Source organism: Punica granatum, chromosome 8, assembly GCF_007655135.1.
Source record: "Punica granatum isolate Tunisia-2019 chromosome 8, ASM765513v2, whole genome shotgun sequence".
Lineage (NCBI taxonomy): Eukaryota > Viridiplantae > Streptophyta > Magnoliopsida > Myrtales > Lythraceae > Punica > Punica granatum.
Window position 1 is genome coordinate 25,050,692 of NC_045134.1, and position 23,917 is coordinate 25,074,608.

Genomic DNA, 23,917 nt, shown 5'->3' on the forward strand with positions numbered 1-23,917 from the left:
AGACTGTAAGGTTGCACCCATTGACTCTTAGGTCCTGGATCGGCCGCAGCCTATCATTATGCTTTCTCTTAATGTATCCTTGGAAATGAGAAGATCTTAAATAGTGATACATCCTTTTCATCCTTGATAACGATCACATCATATAATGCAAAATATAGCTGGAAATGTTTTGAGATAGGGTTGTGGCTTTTTTTTGGTTGGTTATAACATACCTAGTTCAATGCAAAAAGAAGTGAGAGATATTATTAGTGAGAATTGAACGTGAATATTTTTTTATTACAGATATATCACTAGTCCCCTTTTTTTTAAAAATATTATTAAGCAGGGATACTTCGCCAAGGTGTGGTCTTTATGTGATTACACCAATCCTTGTGATTAAGACATGTGATATCTTCCTTATATGTCTAGTAGATGAAAAAATTCAATTGCCAAAGACACTTCAAAATTCAAATAACTTTGGGAAATTGTCTTTTAACAAAGTAATTTATAAAGTAATTTACTTGCAACCAAAGTAAATTATCTAGAAAAATAAGTAAATTACTTGAGGTTAGATAATTTACTTGAAAAATACAAACAAGTTACTTGCATGAATGATACATACATAAGTGAATGACCAATGTATTTGTAGACTAACCTTGCAAATTGGATGAGCACCTTTTTTTTTTTTTTCCCCCTCGTTTATCTGGTTTGTTCCGGCCGAATTGTTTTTTCTATAGCTGCTTCCCACTCAGTAGAAAAACGACACAGGACAAAAGTACAAGAGACAGGAATAAAAGTAGGCCTTCTCAATTGACATTCTCACTAATAAACGAAGGAAAGAGCATGGCCATCACTGATCCCCTGCGTTCGGTGCTTCCAATTTAGTGACATGCATTAAGGTCCGGGTTGGAGCGTATGGGGGAACCCTGGGACCATCAGATGGGGTCCCCCCGGCTGGGACCACGGGGGCTCCTTGCAATTTAAGGCGCAAATCTTCGCTTCTCTCGGGTGAATCCATTGGACGTGATTGATGCTGTTCACCCTGCTGACATAGCTGCTCATTGAATTACTCATTCTAACATATGCTATTGTTGATCTCTCATCTCTGCTTCTATTTTGACTCGTTGGGTCACTGTTTACCAGACATCACAATTTTGTGGCCCATAACATATGCTACACCCTCTTTGATTGTTATTATATAATTCGATCATTACTGGGGGAGAGTTTGCACAGTCTGTGTAAACAGTAAATCGAGTACTGTTGGTATAAGTTGCATTGGTACTGGAGAGTAGGCAGTGAACAAGTGAAGATAAACTAAATCGCTTCTAGGGCTTTAAACCCAACCCATGGAACTTCTCCTCAGTGATGCGGTCGATCCTCTCAATCATATCAGGAGTCAAATAGCTTACCCAATCTCCCACTTCGCCCTCTCAGAAGAACGACTTGTTCTCGTGCCCTGTCGAGAGTTTCCTGTTCTGATTCACGTCTAGCTTGCTCAAATTGTCGAAGCTGCTGAGCCGTAGGATCTCATTAACCCCACCATCAACCTCCTCCTCGTCTTCCGAGAAAGGGCAGCCCAGGAAATCAGCCCATCTCTTCAACTGCTCACGAGGTTTCTCCTTCATTTCCTCGTACGTTAGGAAAAAGACCTTATGGGGCATCTCCAAGCTGGCCTTGTAGTAGCCCAGGACATGGTCCCAGAATGGTCCATACATGCTCACCCCTCTGCAAAACTTGTCAAAGGTCTCCTCGAGTGGGCTTGTCGTCCCAGTTTCCTTGGGCAGTAAATTATTTGTAAATTGCCATAGGGACATATGTGTCCTGCGGGTTCCTGCACAAGTACACAATCTTGCATTTGGAATCCTTCATGGACTCTGGAAGTGCTCCGAAGGGGATGTGGGTGGCAAACAGCCTCGGGGAAGTGAATGAGGAGAGGTCCGGATTCGCATCCAACATGTGGAGGAATTCCAAGAAAGGTAGGAGTTCGTGCGGATTTTTCTGGAGCAAGGGATGATCCACTCTTATATTAGAATAGTAGTAGGATCAGTTTAGGAGAGAAAAGAGGATGGCTTTAAGCCATATGGTGCCTGACTTGGGGGTGGACACAAGGATGATGTCGGGGTCCAAAGCCCTGAAGTGTTGTTGAACCGGGAGGATCGCGTTCAGTTGGCGGGTGGTATACCAGAAGCCCTGGGAGAAGTGCATGGACATCGGGAGCCAACCCATCTCGGATGGGAGTGTGCTAATTAGTTCTCTACATTAATCTGTTAGGTTGTCGACTTCTTGGAGATATTTGGGGAGGCAACTGACATGGTGGATGAGAGACAGTGGTAATCAGGAAGTACTCTCATTTCGAGTCAATGCAGCGTTGTGATTACTAATGATTATTTAAAGTTGTGTTTGTTTAGTAATTCCTTCACCAGAATGCATTTTGATTGGTTCACAAACCTATCGGCTAATTTGGTTAGAGATTAGCAAGAGATGGAGGCCAAATTCCATGCACAATTCTATCAAACTCAACCTGAGGTTACATTGGTCGACTTGGCGAGATTTGTTCAAGGACCAGGTGAGAGAGTCAAGGATTACATTGCTTGTTTCAAGATTGCGAAGCAAAGGTGTAGGACTTTCCTTCTGGAAGATCAATTTGTTAAGTTATGCATCAACGGGCTTGAGTTCAAGTTGAAGAAGAAGTTCAAAGGCGGGGGATTCCACGACTTCTTCGACTTAACCTCCAAGGCATCTATGGAGGAAGCTGACCGAAAGCAGGGTAATCGAGGCCATATACATGTTGTGTTCAATGAGCACGATGAGGACCTCGAAGTTGGCATGACCAAGATTATCGCGGACAAGCCCATGAGTTTGCCCGCCGCTTGTTCGGGTGAAAAGTGGCAAGGATAACAACCCGAATGCCTTCGGCTAGATAAAATACCACGCTTTCGATGTTTTAAAGACTCATGAGATCTTCAATTTCCTTGTTAAGTCAGGCTTAGTCAAGTTCAGGCCCGGTCACAAGCACCCATCGGCGGAGGAGACCCGCAACTGAGACTTTTGCCGATTCCATGGCTCATGGAGCCATAGCACAAAGGATTGTGTCATAGTAAGGAACATAATCCAAGGCAAGATGGATCGAGGCATCCTCACGATGGGTTAGAGGTCGATGAAAGTCGACACGAACCCTTTTTCGACTACCGCATCCATTCTAGCGGGTTCAACCGACTTACGACCAATTCTCTCGAAGCGGAAACCCAAAGAGGAATTTTCCTTGGAAGCCGTTATGGAGGTTACAAGGCTTGTGCGCAAGCTTCACGAAGAGCATAAATTTTGTTCGGCTTGTACAAAGTTGGTTATTCAAGAGAAGATTGTGCCATCTACTTCACCTCGCCCTTCAAGAGAGAGCAATGAGGACGATTCAATCATAGAAGAAAATAAAATGATTTATATGAGATTGAGTCTCACAACTTATAAGTTCGAACTTTTGAGTTGAAAGTTGCGTCGAAACCTATATAAGCCCGATAGAATTTAAGATGGTATCAGAGCCCATAGTAGTGATCCTGGGGGTGCGTATGCGCAGGAGCCCACCCCATGCCAGTGAAGTCCGAGTCAGGAAGTAGAAGCCCAGCTCGTAGTAGTTGATTCCCCTCGCCCGAGTGTGGAAGAAGAAGCCCACCTCGAGGTAGTTAAGGCCCGAGTTCGGAAGAGAGGAGAGGCCGACTCAAGGTAAGTTGTTGAGGGCGGACAGTTAAGGTTCACGTGGCATGTGTAGGCAGATCGTGAGAAAGACCACACGGTGTCACGTGAGGGCAGGTGTTGGGAATATACAAGTCAATTGGGAAAAAGGTAATTTCACATCGAAAGCATAAAAGAAAATAGAATGGTCCTGGTAGAATTTAAGAATATCATTATATATATTATATGTTTAGACATATAAGACTAAAAGATAATATGTAATACATGTAAAACTTAGTAGGAATGATAGAATGAGTATTCCTTAAGTTTTTTGAAGGAATGACTACTCCATGATGTTGTAAAGAAATTTTCCTTTAAATGAAATGCTATTTCTAACTCATACAAGTGTCTCTGTTTGAGGAAATGGAGTAAAATGATGGATTTCCATTCCATTTTATTCTGGCGTACCAAGTGGGACCTAATTGTTAAGCACTACTCCGGCTGCTGTGACTTGGGGAAATTCGTCCGAAAGGCGTCCGTGGTAAGAATCATGCTCCTCCACTTGATTTCCACCATCAAAGATTCCCATGACATCCAATGGAGCTTGATCTCGATGTACACTGTCCTCTTAATATGCCCAACGGAGCCCGACTACCTTATAGCAAGGGTGGAACCAAGAGTCACTTCATCTTCTACGTGCATGCCGCGTCTAGCACAAGCGCAGAGCAAATGAAGTGGTTGGTTGTGAGGAGGGCCAAATTGGGCTTATGGAAAAGAGCCGAGGCTCCAATGTTAATAATTTCCGCAAGGGAAAGAGAGGGAACACGCTTTATGCGAGCCTTATTAATTCCCAGAACAAATTATCACTGCTCAAAGAATTACTTCGCACATCAATGGCTGTATATGTGATGATGTTTTACAGGCTGAATTTGTGCTAAAATATTCAGTAGCGGGACCTCTTCTTTTGACCGGCCAATTAGTCAACGCATTGGAACGGATGCAGCGATGAAAATTCGCAGGCTTAATGATCCCCATGTTGGTCGGGAGTTCGAGGGGCCCCCAATCTTATTCTCGATAATTACCATTTACGTGTAGAGTTCACTATTAATAATAATCTCTTATTATAGTAACAACGTCCTTCTGGAGTTTTTCCAAGTACCCTATCTAAAAGCATTACTTAAATAAATAGTAAAAGCCTCCGTCAATCGTTAGTCGGTGATCATCTCATATATCGACTGGTCTCTGTAAATTCTAAACATATCGTATTCCAATTGGTTAATATCTTCTCTTTTTCTACTCTACTCTTGTGTGCAGCAGTCTGCAAATCCTCCGCCAAATATAGTTATGGTGATCTTGCCAAGAAGCTAGAGGATCAGCTTAGGATACATCCTGACCTAAGAACCTCCTTTGATGGCATAGAGGAGGTGAGGTATGTCAAATTATCGCCCGCAAGGATTTTGTCTAGTTAATCATCGCTAGTGATGCGTCTGGAATGTAGCTGTGATGTGTTCCGATGTTGGAATAAATTATGCAGATTATTGGATTAAATTAGCCTTCTGTTTTTGATGTTATGCTGAATTCCTTTCAGGACGTCGCAGTATTAATTTCTTTGTTTTGTTTATTCAACCAAAATCCTCAATCACGAGCACAGAAATTTATAGATCATTCCGAAATGTTTCTGTTGCTAAGAAGAATAGAATCCCTATAGATCTGATCGATCAAAAGAACAGAAACTAACGAGTAAACATCCATTGCGATACGCATTAAGGTTTCTGCCTATGCATACACATAGCATTCAACTTAAATATCAAAAGCCTCCGCTGTACCAATTCCCAGATGAAATTCTAAAAGCTTACTGCAGATGTAGGAATTTTAGTCAGACGAAATTAGCTACCAAATACACATCTAACGAGCCATGCTTTCCGCTTATTGCAAATATCGGGATTCCAGTCGGAGGAGATTATAGGCTTTGTGCATATAATGAGGCACAGTCCACAATTATAGACCTGGGACTAGATTTCAGCTTCATTTGTACAGCGATGGAGCATCTCGACCACTTGGCTCATTGTGGGTCTGTCATCTTTGTCGTCTGCAACGCATTGAAGGGCCACTGCGACCAGAACCTCGACCTTCTTCATATCATATCCACCTTCTATGGAGCGATCGACGATCTCTTCGATCCTTGTCGCCGTTGGAAATTCTCCGCTCATCTTTTGTTTCACCCAAGAAGTCAGCCCTCGGTACTCTGTCTCGCCCCCCGCATTGGTTTCCAGCACATCCCTTCCCGGGCTCCGCCCTGTGACCATCTCTAGCAGTACAATCCCATAGCTGTACACATCAACCTTGGACGTGATTGATAGGTTGTAAACCCACTCCGGTGCCATGTAGCCCCGAGTCCCTCTAATCTTAGAGAAACTTGAATGTTTTACATCCCCGCGGTTAAGAAGCTTGGAGAGCCCAAAGTCTGCCACTTTGGGTTGGTAATTCAAGTCCAAAAGTATGTTCTGAGGTTTCACGTCACAGTGCAAGACCCACTCCAAGCACTCCTCATGTAAATAGGCAAGTCCCCTTGCCGCCCTGACTGCAACATCAAACCTCTTTCCCCAGTCTAGCTTGCCTTTGGATAGGTTCTCGGCCAATGACCCGGGCTCCATACACTCATAGACTAGAAGGCGGTGCTTCCCCTCGGCACAGTAGCCCCATAGCTCAATCAGGTTCATGTGATTGAGCTTCCCAATCATGCTCACCTCCGCGAGGAACGCGTCCTCTCCGTGAAGGCTCATATCGTTAAGCCGCTTCACCGCTGCAATCCGATCACCCGACAGGATAGCCCTGTAAACGCTCCCTACGGCCCCTCTTCCAATTTCTTCCCTGAAATTCCGTGTAGCCTTTCTAAGCTCGGCGTATGTGTACCTTCTGAATCCCATAGGAGCAAGATGATACCCCTGCCGGGCTTCTCCTTTTGTTTTCCTTGTCTCAGTTACAAAACATAGCACAAGGAGTACCCCTAGGGCCTCAAATCCTGCAATCACCACCGCCAAAATCAGCAGAATCTTCAACAGCAACTCACTCTTATGGCTTCTGGAATATACTCTGTGAAGCTCAACATCCTTCGGACTGTGTGAGCAATTTAAGGTGGAAGATTCCTGCTGGATTTGGTCAGAGGACAGTATGGCTTTGGGAAACCTGATATAGAAGGTCCCAGGATCATTAGCCACGACACGTCCGTTCAATAGCAACACCTTGGGTTTACAATCATGCTTGCCACTCTCCTTTTGAAATTTGTACTGAAACCCTTTGCAGTTGCACAACTCCAAGCATCTCTTTTTGCATTGATTCAAGGTGTAATCCGGGTGGAAGTCCCCATCGTAGCCATAGAAATCCTGGTGTGGAAAATGGATGAATTCACCGGTCTCAGGATCAAGTAACTTGCAGAAGCGCTCGAACTTTGGCTTGCATCCCTGAGACCAATCGCTAAGGTTCTTCCTCTCATATCCAGGGGCACAGGAGCAGCTCCTCCCGGATCTTGCGTTATGCTGGCACACGGCATTGGGCCCACAAATTCCATGTACCAGGCAGGGTGTGTTGATTGCCTGCCATGAGACAGCCCACTCACGACTCCACAGCAGGCTGTACAGGCGGACATTTCCATCGATGTCCAACGTCATCCTTCTTGGAATTTTCTCCCCATAATCGGAAGCCAAAAATTTCCAACCGTCAGACGAGGTGAAGTTGCCAAGAGAGTCTAGCAATGCAACCCGACTATCATTGTATGTGCTCCTCCCAGAATCCCAAGGAAGTAGGTAAGGATGGGGCCAGTATACGCTCGAGATCTCAGGGCCACTGTAAAGGAGCCGGAGGATGTTATCATTGTCAAAATAGAATTTGTAGTAGCCTAAGGAGATATTTCCACGGGCTCTGGATGAGACAAGCTCGGTAAACCGGGTGAACTTCTGTTCAGGGAGAAGTGTGTTGGTTGGGTGATCAAAGCTCTGCCACATGACTGTATGATCACTTGGCCTAGGCCCAAAGCTATGAAGTACGAGGTTTCCAGAGTCGAGAAGGTGCAACCGAACATCGGTGGCTGATGAAGATGAGGCGATGTCAGTGGACCAGACAACCTTGTAGCCGGCATCAGTCAAGGAAAGATTTCCATGCTTGTCGAGGATGAGCTTTGAGTGTTTGCCGTTGACTGGTTCGTCTCGATTTGCCATCCAAACGATGCAGTCAAGCATGCAGGATTGGTTACTGAACCATACAGCAAATAAGTACGCATTACGGCCAACTTGGTGAAACCCAGCGAAGAAGGCACCATTTGGGGAACTCAGGACGTCATCCGGATCGTCAACAGAGAGGGCAGAGCCTCTCCTGAGAAAGCGTTCCCGGTGAACTGAAGATGATGAGGTTAACGAAAAAGAGATCGCGAGGAAGAGGAGAACTGGCATGAACAATGATGATGAGAAGAAGAAAAATATTGGGTTTCTCATTGCCTTTGAATTATTGGGGCTTGCAGGCTGTGAATTGAAATGCTACAGCCTACAAAGCGTTGATGCCTTTTATATCTCCATTTCACCCCTGTGACCACTCAACTAGAAAATGACATTGCACGAAAGATTATCTGGTGTGTTAGCATTGCGAGCACATGTTATACGCCATGTTATTGGCTGAGTTACGTAGTTTACACGCTGACTGGCATACATTGCGCGATACCCCAGACATTATTTCTTCATCATTTCTTCGCTTAATTAAGAGATAAATCTATCAGAAATTCACATTGAGTGTATCTACTTGGTGCTCATTTCATGCATGTCGAAGTCAATCCTGTAGCATCAGATTTCGGTTGTTCCCTAGGAGGCCGGTTATCTAGGCCAGTCTCGGCTCAGGTGCGTCCAATAAACAGCCACTACATGATCAATCGTGTATATTTTGATGCGCCCAAGTTGCACGTCACTTGCAAGGTTGTCATCAATCGTAAAGCACATGCTTGCGTATTGCAGGGGATGCTATAACCCCGACTTGGCTTCGAGTACCTGGCACTAGGAAATTTCAACCATTCCTTACGTGGACGACCGTTCCATGCCTCCCAAATCCGAGGAAAAAGGAGCTAAGGAGCTCTTCACCAAAGGAACCGTAGAAACTTCCCTGGGAACAAATAATACATTAAGTGATCTTATATTATAGATAAGAATCATAACATCGAACCGAGCAAAAAATAAAATAAAATCATAACATCATGTGTGGGATCATTGAAGTGTAGATTTTTCTGAGTAGTAGTTAAATTAACAGTAGATTTTGATCCGAAAGGGCTAACGTTTTCTGATGAATTATCAAATCTTCATCTTCTTGATATTTCGCATTCATGTGAATAAAGAAGATGAGATCTGACGTGGAGGAAACGGCACTGTTAAAATCAATAGACCGAACTGGTGTGTAAGTTCACCAGATTGGAAGACTTTTCTTTGGATCCCTCTAAAACTTGATATTGCACCATTTTTTCTCTGTCCGATCGCGGAAATTACTCGATTTGTATTAAGAACTGTTACTTTGACATAGTATATGTCGATAAATCAACTTTTTGTGATGAAAGTGTCATCCCACTCCAACAGCTTGTAGGATGACGAATAGGAAATTGAAATTAAGGCATATCATGATGCCACTTGATCGATCTTTTCGCTTCGGGGCTAACACTGGATTACCTTGAAATACTATATAAACCGATTGTTGTTTTCTTTCTCTTATTTTCCTTTTGACAGGCATGGTTTTCAGAATCGTGATTCGAATCGTAGAATCGTATTCTACTATTCAAGGGGATTATACGATTTCGATTCGAAGGGTAGAGTCAGAAAATGTAGAATCACAGGTGAATCGGGCCGTGAATCGCGGAATCGGGCCGATTCTGCGATTCCGGATTCAGCCCAGACTCGGGCGAAGCCCAGGCCTGATTCGGGCCCTCGGGCGTAAGCCAGGCCAGAGTCGGGCCGAAGCCCAACGCATTGGCCCTGAGCCCGACAGCTTTTTTTTTTTTTTCTCTTCCTCCTTCGCCCTTTCTTCTCCAGCACTCCCCCTTTCTCCTCGACAGTTCTGTGCCCTAACCCAGTCTCCGATTCCTCCGAGTCTCCAACGGTCCGAGGTGAAGCTTCAGCCATTTCTTCTTGTTCGGTTGTTCCGAGTCTCCGACGAGCTTGAAGCTCCGTGAGTCTGTAGTTCCGAGTCGGACTTCCGCTTCCGCAATTCCAAGGTTCGACCGTCCGATCTTCAACCAGACCAGGTAGAGTTGATCTACCCGAGCTTCGATCGCCCAAGCTTCGACGAGAACATCTCAGTTGCTTCTGATGATTAGTTCATGAGCTAACTTCGGATGATTAGTTGCTTCTGAAGTGATTACGCATTCCAAATATCCATCCAACTGGGTTTACTTATCATTTCACGGTTTTCACCCGTCTGTTATACCGTGGAAGCAGTTGATCCACTTGTCTTTTGAATCAGCATGAACTGAGCTTCACTTATCAGTCATCAAATGTTTGTCTCCACTATAAACAGTGTTTAGGATCAAGATTAATCTTTTTGTTGAATCCAAGGTGCTAAAACACGTCCACCGTGTATTGTTTTATGATGATTGTAGACTTTGCGGTCCCCATTTCTGGCGAAACTCGCCAATTTCAAACTGATTTCTCGCAAGTTCTTTCAGTTGATAACAGGCATGAAGATATATTTGTCGGACTCGGAGTGTCCATTCCTGTTTCTGTTTTCAGCATGTTGGGATCATCGATCTGATACTTCTCATACTCAATTTAAATTCTTTTCATGCACCTAGCCTTCTGACGTTGCTTTGAATCAGTTTGATGCAAATTGTTGTGCAAATAGTATCTGAACCTTAGGTTTTGATGAGTCTGTTGATGCAAATTGTTGTGCAAATTGTTTATTTTGAGTGTTTGAGTTATGATTTGGACCTTGAATTTCGATATTTTGTAACTATGTCTTGTGCTTTTATGATTTATTGTTGGTTTGTTGATTTGTGGTCCTTTTTTGAATACAAGAAATTATGGATTTTATTTTCTCAAGAATCAAGGAGACATATATATATATATATATATATGTATGCTGTTTTTTTTTTTAATTATAAGTAGAATCTTACAATTTTACGATTCACGATTCTACGATCCTCGACCGATTCTAGGTAAAATCATGATTCTAAAAACCTTGCTGGTAGGTGTTGTCAATGTGAAGAAGGTTAGTTATTCCCTGAATCAGCAAACGCAACATCATGTTATTAAATAAATTTCATATATATATATATATTTAAAAATTCGATAAAAAAATTTATTGAATTCTTTATATATGCTATATGAATATTTATCTAGCCGTATAGATACGTGCTAGCATTAAAAATAATTATATATTGAAATCCGATTCCATATGTGGTTAACCAAATAGAAACAAATGTCATTGAATTCCAATTCCTTATCAAACCAAACAAAAAGGAAAATTTGTCATTATGTTTCCACTTTCATCCCATTCCATCTCATTCTGATACATTAACTGCATCACGCCATAACCTTTAGTATTGATAAATAGGAAAAATAAATTTCATATTTTGACCTTGGGCTCATATACTAATATCTGTTATTGTAGCTAGGAACATGATATGACATGGAAGCTAGACGTGGGGCCTGAAGGTTTTGCTACACGCGACTCTTATTATGTGAGTCTATTTAGCACGGTTAAACCTGATCTTCGAAATAAGTCTGTTCTGCATTTATATAGAAGAAACTATATTTGTGGTCCTTATGGAAACTTCAACCTAATGCGCATGCAATTTATTACGGAGTATATCTTGCCAAGATTAGCGAAGATATATTGTACCCCTATATATTAACTAGCCTTATTAGTTACATACATATTAGGCAATAGATATCTTAGAATACTTTCCTATTTTTTTCCTTGTAATTGGCAGTATATGTACATGATCAAGCAATGAACGAAATTAAGCTTTTCAGCTCAGCAATTATCATGGCATCAAAGCATAAGAATTATGGGAGAGTGTTACCTTCTCTAGTTTAGGGTTGTGGGTGGAAGGCAGAGATGGACAAGGGGGTAGAAACTTTAGGAAAGGCTTTAGGGGGCATGGAAGCTGACTGGCTATCAGTTTTCACTGTTAATCCATTAGATCACGCTGGAGTTAATTTGATCAATTGCAAGTTAAATGGATCGAATTACCTGACGTAGTCGAGGCCCATGTTACAACGAAGAACAAGGTCAGGATGATTGATGGATTGGTGTCAAGACCACCGGAAGGAGACCCAAATCGGGCGAAGTGGGACATCTGCAATGCTTTGGTGATATCTTGGATTTTCAACGCGTTGGACTCGGAGTTGCAATCCAGCGTGGCTTGTGCGACGGTGGCTCAGAATTTGTGAGAGGATCTCCGTGAGAGGTATTCACAAGGGAATGATACAAGAATTTATCAATTAAAGGCAGAAATCGGTAAATTGAAGCTAGAAGGCATATCAATCCCAAAGTATTACTCTCGGCTGAAGGCACTTTGGGATGAGCTAGATAATTACCTTGAAATTTCGGCGTGGACTTGTTTGGCGGCCAGAACCTATGCAGCTCAGAGAGAACGAGAGAAGATTCACCTGTTCTTGATGGGATTAAGGTCTGAGTATGGCATGGTGAGGTCGAATATCCTCAGCCACGAACCCGCCCATTCCCTAAACAAGGTTTATGCCCCAATCTTGCATGAAGAAAGACAGAACATGGTGGCCTTATCTCATGAGAATAGTGCACCGGATGGGGCAATTTTGTCTGAGCAGAGCGACAAGAAACAAACCAGAGATGCAGGGCAGTGGCGGGAGTGCAGGTTACGGAGGACAGATAGGAGGAAGAGGAGGGACCACAAAGGCGTGTTACCACTGTGGCCATCCCGATCACCCCGCCTAATGACTGCTGCACCGCGCTTGTCGAGATCGGGAAGCCCTGCCATGATGCTTTCACGCAGGTATGGCATTTTTCACAATTTTCTATTTCCCTTTTACCACGAAGCGGTGGAAGTAGTTTCAGTAAAATGATTGTCTTTTTTTAAGCAGTTTAAGCTTAAGAAACACGACTACGTGGGGATCGAAGCGAATTTGCTTCGAAGGAGCGATGAAGTTTGGAATGAGTGTGTTAATGTTGTGGAATTCGTCTTCCCAATAGATGAGGGATGGAGGTCCAAAAGAAACAAAGAAGCCGAATAGAGGAGGGGCAGAGTCGGGGATGAGACTAGGCTTGATCCAAGATGACTCGAGCTTAATCTCCGGACCCGAGACAATCCAAGAGGATCCAAGAGTTTTGAGCCAAACCTCTAGACCTAGGGCGAGCCCCTGGACTATTCGAACCTCTAAACCCAAGAAGAAACTCGCGATGAGCCCTGAGATGACTCGAAACCCTGAACCTGACATGACACGAGCCAATCCTTGGGTCCCTAGCCGAGCACCACCCATGATAAATTTAAGTGAAGGTTACAATGCCATGGATGGTTAGCTTTTGTGCGTCATGTGGCATCGTTAAGTACTACGTCAGCAAATTCCGTTAAAATTGACGACATACTAGACGCCTAACTAAATCGATAGTTCATCCTTTTGTGTGCAATTTTTGAAATATCGTGCTAGAATTAAAATTTTGAGAAAATATGATAATTTCCAAATTTTGGTCAAACTCTCAGTTTTGGCCACCATTTTATTTTGTAAAATATGTTTTCATTTTCATTAAGGAATGGTGTACTGTTGGTGGCCCTTTACGATTTCCATACGTCGTCATTAATGGAGAGACTGTGCACCTACCTTTGTTACACATAAACTCAAATTGGATTTATAAAATAGTACAGAAAAATTAAAAGAAAATGTCAGAATTCGAGGGTGGCAATTAGTGGCTGTCGATGAGGCTCCCAACCCCACATCGAGAACCCTGAATTATCACATGTAGTGATTGCCATCTAGGTCTCCCCCCTAATCTTTGGGTTTCTCGATTTTGTGGGATGGGGACTTCACCGCGACCACTGATACGGAAAAAGAGTCTGGATCTGAATCTTTGCCACACCAAGATCAATCTTCTTCTGAGTTTGGACCTAGGTGAGATTTTTCTATTCCTCGATCTATGTGTTACTCTTTGATTTCCCTAACTTGTCTCGTGTGCCATGTCACTGTTGTGATAGCCCAAAACCACAAAAACCAGTCAGCTGGGCCTTGGGAGTTTTTCCAGAGGAACCCCCTGGATGCTCAAGCAACAATCTTTATGGGCAAGAGAGACAAATCACAAGGAGGGAAATAATGAACTTATGAAATCTATATACGACTCTCGATGAATATATTTGATTATACCTGAGTTGTCACTTATGGTCTAGGCTTGAGGCCCATGGGCTCAAAGGAGGCTATGCTTGTCTAATCAGACTAAACATATAACGAACTAAGACAAGGTCGCGATCTGCCTTCCCTACGTGGCGGGAAAGGCTCGATGAGCTTCCCCCGTCGAGCATCCCGCCACATTGGGGAAAAGTTCATCGAACCACTCCTCGAGGAGAGGGCTCATCGAGCCTCCCCCTTTGAGGGGACTTAGTGGGCCTCCCCCCATGTTAGGAAAAGCGCCCGTCGAGCCTTTTCCCAAGGGACCTTCCCTTCAAGGGAGGGCTGATTAAGCCTTCTCTTGTGGGGAGACCCGTCGAGCCTCCCAACACAGTATCTCATACATCAGAAGTGGCCTTGCACGATCCAATTGTGGGGCTCAATGTTGGGTTACGCTTTATGGGCCATGGGGTCCTCCTTTGGCTCCTATCAGGCTCATAGTTGGTGGACCCTATCCAACTCGATGCAAATTACCTTATCGACCATCACCCTCCAGCTGTGGTTGTTAGTCACTTATGAAATGTCGTTGATCTCATCCCCGTAGATCGTTGCCCTCAAAATCTGGGAATTTTCGTTTTTTTAATTTTATTTTTTTAATTATTTAAATCCAATTTGAGCTAAGGTTTAATGAAGGTGGGTTCCACATACTCACCATTAAATGTCCATGTTGGAAAATAGACGTAAATAGTAAGAGGACATCAATGACATGTCAATTCTGAGACAAACTAAAATCATTTTTTATATTGTAAAAAAATTGGGATCAAAATTGAAATTTTGAGAAAAACTTGAACTTCCGGTATAATTTTTCTTTTCACTTGACGAGAAATATTTGGTTTTATTTTCGCCGGCGGCATCGATTATAGCGGTGGTGGTTGGGATCGGGGTACCACCACCCCTTGCGTTTGAGCCAGCTCCGTCTCTCTCTCTCTCTCTCTAACAGTCGGACCGAAATATGGGAATGGGACCAGATTGCAAAATCCAAAAAGTTCAAGGACACCGCTACAAAGAAACAAAAAAAGTAATCCATGCTGAGCGAGTCAGTAAAAAGAGAGCTGAATCATTAAGTGACTTTTCCATTACTCATTCAACACTTTTTTAATTGATTCATTAAATTAAATCACTTTTTATTTTGTATTATCAAATAAGCTTAATTCCATTAAATGCTGAATTTTAATTTCAGTACGTAATTGGAGTTATCAAACACAACATAAGTAATAGATATTAGTTAGTTATTATGAGAGAGTTTATATATATAGCATCTGTATATATAATATAAAAATATATAAACTTGACTATAATATAATCACAAATTTAACAGGGAGTAGAATTGTAATTTCCTATACAATTAAAATTACAATTACAATAAATGGGTAAACTTCGTCCAGACAAAACTTATATTACCTTTTCCGATGATTCTATAAAACTTTTACTAAGACCATAGTTCTTAGGGAAAAAAAGAGTAAGTTAAAAGATATTTATAATATCATAGAAAAGATTAATATTAGAGGTTGGCCTTTTCACTTCTTATTATAATAATAACATAATAAATCTAATCATTGTGTAACATACATCTACAGACGTGGACTAGAAAGTTTAATACGTATCTTAAAAATAATATCATCACTCGAAGAAATTAATACAGCATATAAATACATGCAAAACAATACACACACAAACATATATATATGGGGTACAATTTTCTTTTCTCACTTCCCACCTTAAGCGCCCAAACTCGATAATCAAAGTCCATCTCACATAGGACACAATCACAATCTCGCAGGTGGGACCACTGAGGTTGTTGAATGATAAGTCCCTGCGAGACATGGTTCCGGTAAATTAAAGCATGCTCTCCAGCCTGAGGAGGGAATAGAAAGGATTCCATAACGGAAGGAAAAGTCTTACAAGAAAAAAAGACCAGTGAGATTTGCGACGAGGCTAGGAATCTGTCCCGTTAACTTGTTTCGATTCAACCACCTGATTAACTTAACCAGGCTGACAGTTAGTTTTCCACACAACCAATAAACCGCGAAATTAACTTAATTTAACTTTATTTTTTTTTCAATTCAACAACACATAATTTTTTTTAATTCACTTTCTTACTTTTTCTTATATATTATTACAATTAATTTTTTTATATTAAATTCTTTCAACTCTTTTCCTTTCTCTCTTGAAGCCACTAGAATCATCAATTCACCTCCAAGTCAATTACGTCATTTTAGGAGATTCATTCACGAAGATAATTAATTTCACGTGGCTTGAGTCTATTCCATTCGCGTCACCACAAAAAAAAAAAAAAAGGAGATGAAATTTATTGAAGGAGAATAAAAAGGGCACTATTTCTTTAATCAACTATATGCCCTAACTAGCTATTGCCGAAGTCGTCCATTGATTCTCTGGGAATTCTACTCCCATCAATTATTATTATTATTTTGTGGAAAAGCTTTTCGTTATGTAACTACACACATGAAGCTTTACTTTTTAGGGCCTAGTATTTCATATAGTTAATGGAAATCATGTCCCTTCCCAACTAGCTGTACGTTCCATTCTAATGTCAAGTTGAATTGGACCTATAAACAGTCGGTACGAATTTATCCCAGGGAGACTCCTAAGTAGAGTTTTAACACGAGAAGATCATTCAAAATTGCACTCTGTACATCAATATCGTGTGTTAATCGATTTAAATATTATTATCTTGAAATTAATTAAACAATCAATTAATTTCAAATAATTTGTAGTTAATTAAGAGGTTACAAAATCTATCTATATAAAATAATAAAAGTCAAGATGAAGTTTCAGGAGATGCCACGTAAGACAAAGCCAATCTCTGATTGAGCGTGACAAATGCCCGAAATATATGGTGCCACTATTAGGGATATTATGAATATTATTCGCAATTTGTTTCTTTGTTAAGTCGGTTGAGAATAATCTTTGTAATCTTTATGATATCCTCTTGTATTTCTTGTGATTATTATAAATACAGTCCTACTAACTCGATTAGAGTGAAGTGAGGCAAATCATTCGCAAAACTTCTTGTTCTTTCTTGATTTTCAACATGGTATCAGAGCAGGAGACACTACCTGTTAACACAGTCACTTCACAGCCGCTGCCACCGCTACCTCTACCTTCTTCCATCTTTCAATATGTGGTGGTTGTCATTGTGTTTATCTCCTGATATATGTGGACGACATTTTTATTACGGGTGATTCTGCAGATGTCTTGCAGTCTCGTTTTGACCAACTATCCAAGGAGTTTGCTATGAAGAACTTAGGTGCTTTACATTATTTCTTAGGCATCAAGGTTTCTTCTCGGTCGAATGGGCTTTTCATTAATAAGAGAAAGTATGTTTCTAAAATTCCTGCCGTGTTTTCAGCTTTAACACGTGAAGCTGGTCTCCACACCACTTGCCACCAAGTATCTCCTTTCGTCCGAGCAAGGTGAGCTTGCTTCGGATGTTTCTCTGTATCGACAAATGGTTGGTTCTCTTCAGTATGTCTACATGACTCGCCAGGACATCACATTTGCGGTTACTGTTGTAAGTCATTTTATGCATCGGCCTCGTTCACCACATTCACAAGTTGTCAAGAGGATATTTTGCCATTTGGCTGGTACAATCACGCATGGATTATTGCTTCAACGGTTTTCCACGGCCTCTCTGATTGCATATACTGATGCAGATCGGGCTAGATGCTTGGAGACATGCCGTTCTACGTTTGGCTTTTGTATCTTCTTGGGTTGCAACTTAGGGTGCGTTTGGAAACAGAGTTTGATTTTGATTTTGATTTTGATTTTGATTCTAGAAAATGACAAATGAGATTGTATTATAAATTTGACTTGGGAAACGTGTGTTTTTGTTGTGTAGTCGGTAGAGTTAAAATCAAAATCATGATTCTAAAATTAAACTCCGTTCCCAAACGGAGTCTTAATTTCTTAACGAGCAAAGAAACAGCCGACTGTCTTGTGCTCTAAAAGAAGCGAAATATCGTTAGGTTGCTCACCGTTTGCTAAAACTATGGAGCTTCTTCACTTGCTTAAGGAGATTGGTGTTTCTTTGTCTTTTCCTCTAATAGTGTTATGTGCCAATGTTTTGGTTACCTACTTGGCTGTGAATCCCATGTTTCATGCACGTACTGTTATAAAACCGAGCTCGCACTAGTATCAAGAACCCAAGCGGTAGATGAGCTATATGAACCATTGAAACTAACATAACAAGAGATAGACATACCTTCCGAATGTTTCTTTCCCTTGTTCACCTTCAGCGAGGTGAGGTACTGAGGACAATTCCTCTTCCAATGTCCATTATTGCCGCAGTGGAAACAAGTTTCCTTATCCGCAACAACCTTTGCTTGCCCTTATTCTTGAAGACCCCTGCTGACGACGGAGGGAAAGAACCTTTCTTGGACTTCTTCTTCTTCTTACCAGTCTTACTGGAAGAAGCATTAGCCACAAGAACGACTTCCTTATCCTTCCTCTTGTTAGTCATAGCATTCTAGGCAGTGACCAATATATTCAGCAGTTCAAACAGTGAAAATAAAAGCTTGTTCATGTGAAAGTTAACAATGAACCCTGAGAAATAATCCGAGAGAGCTTGAAGGACTAAATTTACATGAAGTCCTTTATCCATCTGGAACTCGAATGTCTCAAGCTGCTGAATCAAGCTTATCATTCCCTGCATATGAGCTCCAACCTCAGTCCCTTCTTGCATTCTCTCACGGAGCAATTCCTTCGATATCTCATATCGTGCAGTCTTGCTATTATCCCCATAAAGCTCCTTGAGGTTTTTCAAAATCTCTTGACCGCTCTTCATGTTCTCATGCTGCTTCTGCAACTCATCGATCATAGAAGCAAGCATGTAGCAACGAACCTTCATATCAGCAGCTGACCATAGTTCATATGAGCACAGCTGATCATTTGAGGCATCCTCACCGGGAGCATCAACTACCTAAGTCTCTAGGATGTATCTTAAAGCCACCATATTCAAGACAATGTTCAGGTTATAGAGTCAGTCCGAAAAAGTTAGGCCCAGTTAGCCTGTTATCATTCAGTATGCCCGAGAGATGATTCATTGATTTCACACTTATCATGACTGTAGAAAATAACAAAATTATATTAGTGATTTTATGTATACTAACCATAATGATCATGGACTTTCAATCAATATGATCTCCCACTATCTTTTAAAATTCTACACTTCCAAAATAGAAAACGAGAATCATAATCGAGAGAGATTCCTAACAGGTGATTGAATTATCATAAAATACTAATTTCCTCAGCTACCTGCCATTATTGAAAACAAACATTCTACAAGCGAACAACTCTTTGTTCAGTACATCACTATGTACAACTCAATCAATTCGACTCCTAGTACTCCGGACCTCAGGTGCATATCGTTATTAGTCCTTCGTACATAGTTAAGTCTAACCCACCAAACCTTAGATGCCAGCTACCTCAGGTGCCTGTCACTATTGGCAGCTGATAATGTAGACATCAATGTTTTAACATTCATGCAGAAAGATCACTTAGTCTATCTCGTGCCCCTGTATGTCCACGACTGACAGCAAAACAAACTAAAATTTTATGGGGAATACTTTGTGGAGAGCCATGACAAAGGTTCATAACCTCGTGCCATTTCTAACTTAATATTTCATTTGGAAAATTTTCTTTTAGGTGACCTAATTACTATTTAGTTTCACTTTACACATTATCCGTATTCATACATCACATGCATAAATATGTATTTGGAATCGATAAAAGCATGATCATGGACTTATTACTAGCCTAATCCTAGAGCCACAAGAATTAAGCAAAAATTTCCTAAAGTCCATAATCACACACCGTGCTCAAAATTTATAAAAGGAAATTAATAGCATAAAAGGAGATAAATTTCGTGCCAATGTTCTAACTCTTTACAAAATACCCTAATATCACATATTAGGAAATTTCCATTTTGAAAAATATGCAAGATATCATACATCTAGCATATCTTCCAAAATCCCTTTTGATATCAAATATCAAATTTCTAATCTCATTAGAATTGGTATCAAATATCTGATTTCCACAAAATCAAATTTTACGAAAACGATATTGGTAATCAATTGTTTCAAAAATCTAATTTTCCAAAATTATCAAAAATTGCCTATCATGCAACCATTGTCGGTTCGGGACAACTGTGCACCTTAGCCACTTTCATGGCTAAGAAGCATAGCCGCCTAGAACCAGCCAACAACTGCTCTTAGCAGCCCGGGATCAGCCAACAGTAGCCCGTGAGCAGCTAGTAGTAGCCAGCCTCTTTCCCGACCAGTAGCTAACCACCGAGAGCAGCCTAGCAGTCACCAAGTGTCTCGCAGCCATGAAGTGTCCAGTAGCCACCTCCCTAAAGGAACTAGCAGCAGTCGAACCACCTAGCAACCACCTAGGAGAGCCTAGTTCCGTCCTCGAGCATCTAGAAGACTTCAGCAGCCGCCGAGACAACCCAGCAACCGCCCGAGACAATTTCCAGTAGCCAACAACAGCCCGAGGACGCAGCGTACACGCAAGTAACCTGTCACAGATCCGTTGATTCTGCAGAATACCGGAACTACGACCTTCAATCCCTATTGATTCTTTGAATTCCTAGGAAATTGGCAGCCAACTCGAATCGAATCCGAGAATAGGCGAAAGAGCACGATAGCTCCAAAACTTTATTGATAATCCAAAAACTCTGTCTTTAACCCTAGGGCTTATATCGCTTAAATAGGAAAAATGAAATTATAACGAAGGAAATAAAAATATTCTCTAAAATAAACTATTTCTTAAAAATTGTAAAAACGCCTAAATTACATAAAATTGTTACGTCTTCGGCCGCATCATTCTCCCCTGGATTGAGAGAATTTGCCCTCGAATTGTCATTGTCCGAACTATCACCTTGATCTTCACGAATAGAGAGATTAATACGCTTTTGCTGCTTTTTCACTTGCCACTTGAAAGCCTTCTTCTCTTTGCAAACTCTTTCTCTTAATTCTTCGTACATAAAATTTCGTACACCTCTTAGCCAATAAACACTTTCACTGAATCTTTGCTTTCTTGATCGAGTCACGTGCACTTCGACCAATTTTGGCAACTGAATAACCTCCGAAATCGGCACCGTAAGCATCAATTCATCTTCCTTTGCATTGAAAATTTCTTCATCTAGAATATCCTCAATCTGAGCATAATAATGAAAAATTTTATCACTTTCAATATCCTTTAATACGGATTTGTTGACAACGAATGTTGGTTTGCCTTGATCATCAAATACAAATTATGTAACTTCTTCTTGATCTTCATCTAGATATATATCGAAAATTAGATTGGCTTCATCATATGATATGTCTTCGATCCCTCGATCCAATTCATCCTTCTCCGCAACACGACATTGATTAACCGTACTTCGGGGCGGCATCGCTGATCGAACGCGGCTCTGATACCAACTGACGTAGTGTACTAGCGTAGAACCTGTCACAGATCCGTTGATTTTGCAGAATACCGAAAATACGACCTTCTATAACCTGTTGATTATACGAATATCAGGGAATAGGCATCAAATTCGTTGATTCAATTAATGCTGAATTTAGGATAATAGAGAAAATACTCTCACAAAATTTTATTCATCAAAACTAAACTACTTTAGCCATAGGGCTTACATCGCTTAAATAAGAAGAAACGACATTGCAACAAAGGAAATAAACTATTTTAAGACAAAGGAAATAAATTATTTTATGGAATTGCAAAGAAAGAATAAACTTTTCCTAAAATATGCAAAAAAAAGCCCAAATAACATAAAATTGTCTGTTTGATGCCCTAAAATTTCATGTTTGGCTCTAGATACTGTTTCCCTCGAGACTAGGTCGTCAGAACCTGTTTTTCTCGAGATACCGATTTGCCACGTCTCCTGCTGCATCATTCCCTATTGATTCATCGAATTCCTAGGAAATTGACATCCAACTCAAATCGAATCTGAGAATGGGTGAAAGAGCACGGTAACTCCAAAAATTTATTGATAATCCAAAAACTTTGTCTTTAGTCCTAGGGCTTACATCACTTAAATAGGAAAAACGAAATTATAATGAAGAAAATAAAAAAATTCTCTAAAATAAACTATTTCCTAAAAATTACAAAAATGCCTAAATTACATAAAATTGCCACGTCTTCAGCCGCATCACCGAGACAGCCCAAGTGTCCAACAACGGCTATTTTTAGTTGAGAGGGCCTCCTCGCACCTGTTCGGTTCCCATGCATAGCCGAAAGGGATCATCGGTTAGGTGATCATGGGCCGATCACGAGAAACGATTTCTTGTGCTCGATTCGAATAGAAGGGTGGCTCCGATACCACTGTTATAAAACCGACAGTGCCCAACGGAAACTTTAATATTGGTAAAAATCAAAATTTTATCGCATGCTCGTTTTTAATCAAAACCTCAAGTTCAAATCTTAACACATAAAATCATCTTCTAACGAATAGATAACAATATATAATGAATCCAAAAGAAAGTCACTACCTTCGTACTTACTCTTGCGGAATTTAGTTTGTATCGATTGATCAATGGAACAGTCTAATTGTCTGGTCTTTAGCTCGTCCACACGAACATGTTACCCTGAGAATAGCCTCCTCTCGATGCGCTCACTCCGATTTAGGCCACCAAACTCAAATGAAATCGCCACGAAAGGAGAAGAACACTTCAAGGATGTCTTGGACAACACTGATTCACCGAACCGAGGCCGATATGGCCTCCGACCATCACGGGCAGAGGCACGGCTGAGCTGAGGGTTCTCAATGAAACCTTTTATTCTCTCTTTCTCACTTTCCGGTTTTAAGAACAAATGACAAACTTAGGGTTAATCGTAAAACACTATATATATATTCTTAGATTTACCCTAGGGATTTAATTGGAATTATTAATTAATCTATATTAATTAATTAATCACAAATTAGTTCTTGCACTTTAAGTCATCTAATGACTTGCCCTCCAAGCAAGAAAGAAAGATCAATATTGTTCTTGACACAAATTTCCATCAATAGATAACCTATTTATAAAAACTCTTCAAATAAGGAAACTCTTGTATTTCATTCAATTAGATTTAACATTGATGTTGAATTTGGCTTCAGGATGTGCGAGCACCCTAGCAATCATATTGCAAGTCTCTTTTGATAATTAACTTCCTTAATTAGAATTAATTCTTTTCTCGGTTTAAACGCGCTCAATGTGTGTGACTAACTAGGTTCATCACCAAATGGCAATGGGAGTTGACATTATTAGAAACTCCTTTCATAGCCAAAAATATAATTCCCAAAATGACATCAGCTTCTAAAGTTCATGAGTGACGCCTAGCAGCATATCATAACAATTCAAATGGTGACGAATGTATAATTAAAACATTCTAATGAACCTGTGACCGTATATACCATGTACTAAATCCCTTCACTATGAGATCTTGATCTAGCTAGAGTTACGGTAAATGTCAAACCCTTTAACCGACCAAATGGATTCTCTAGTTTCATTCTTAGATCTGTAGAACTTAAACAGAAACCCTTTTCTATTTAAGTCTATCTACTACGGTCGATGATTTCTCGATCCAGAATAAAACTCACATCCATAGGACCTTTTCCCTATTTACTCAGGTTGGTGAATTTCGTCTTGATCATACACCTACCATCAAATATAACTAACTAGAATCACTGTTTGTCGAACACTCATTCTAAGGACAAATATATTAGCAGTAACAAACTCTAATTATCCATACATGAAATAGCGCTCTATTTCAGATCTAAGGACTATATGCACTGATCCGATCTAGATAATATTCATTGATATTAGTAAATTACTCTATCAATATTATTTGAACCTTACGTTCGACTACTTATTGTATAAGCATCCATA

The 23,917-nt window shown here is 40.8% G+C and overlaps 2 protein-coding genes across 2 annotated transcripts; both read right to left on the bottom strand.

Annotated features, from left to right (window-relative positions):
* Window positions 1-911: 911 nt before the first annotated feature.
* Window positions 912-2,332, bottom strand: LOC116189378 (cytosolic sulfotransferase 5-like). Its single transcript, XM_031519034.1, has one exon. The coding sequence runs from the start codon at window positions 1,791-1,793 to the stop codon at window positions 1,410-1,412; it is 384 nt and encodes a 127-aa protein (XP_031374894.1). The 5' UTR covers window positions 1,794-2,332; the 3' UTR covers window positions 912-1,409.
* A 3,325-nt stretch (window positions 2,333-5,657) lies between these two features.
* Window positions 5,658-8,132, bottom strand: LOC116188885 (putative receptor protein kinase ZmPK1). The gene has a single exon (XM_031518342.1). It carries the CDS (start codon window positions 8,130-8,132, stop codon window positions 5,658-5,660), a length of 2,475 nt encoding a protein of 824 aa, XP_031374202.1.
* Between the last annotated feature and the right edge of the window lie 15,785 nt (window positions 8,133-23,917).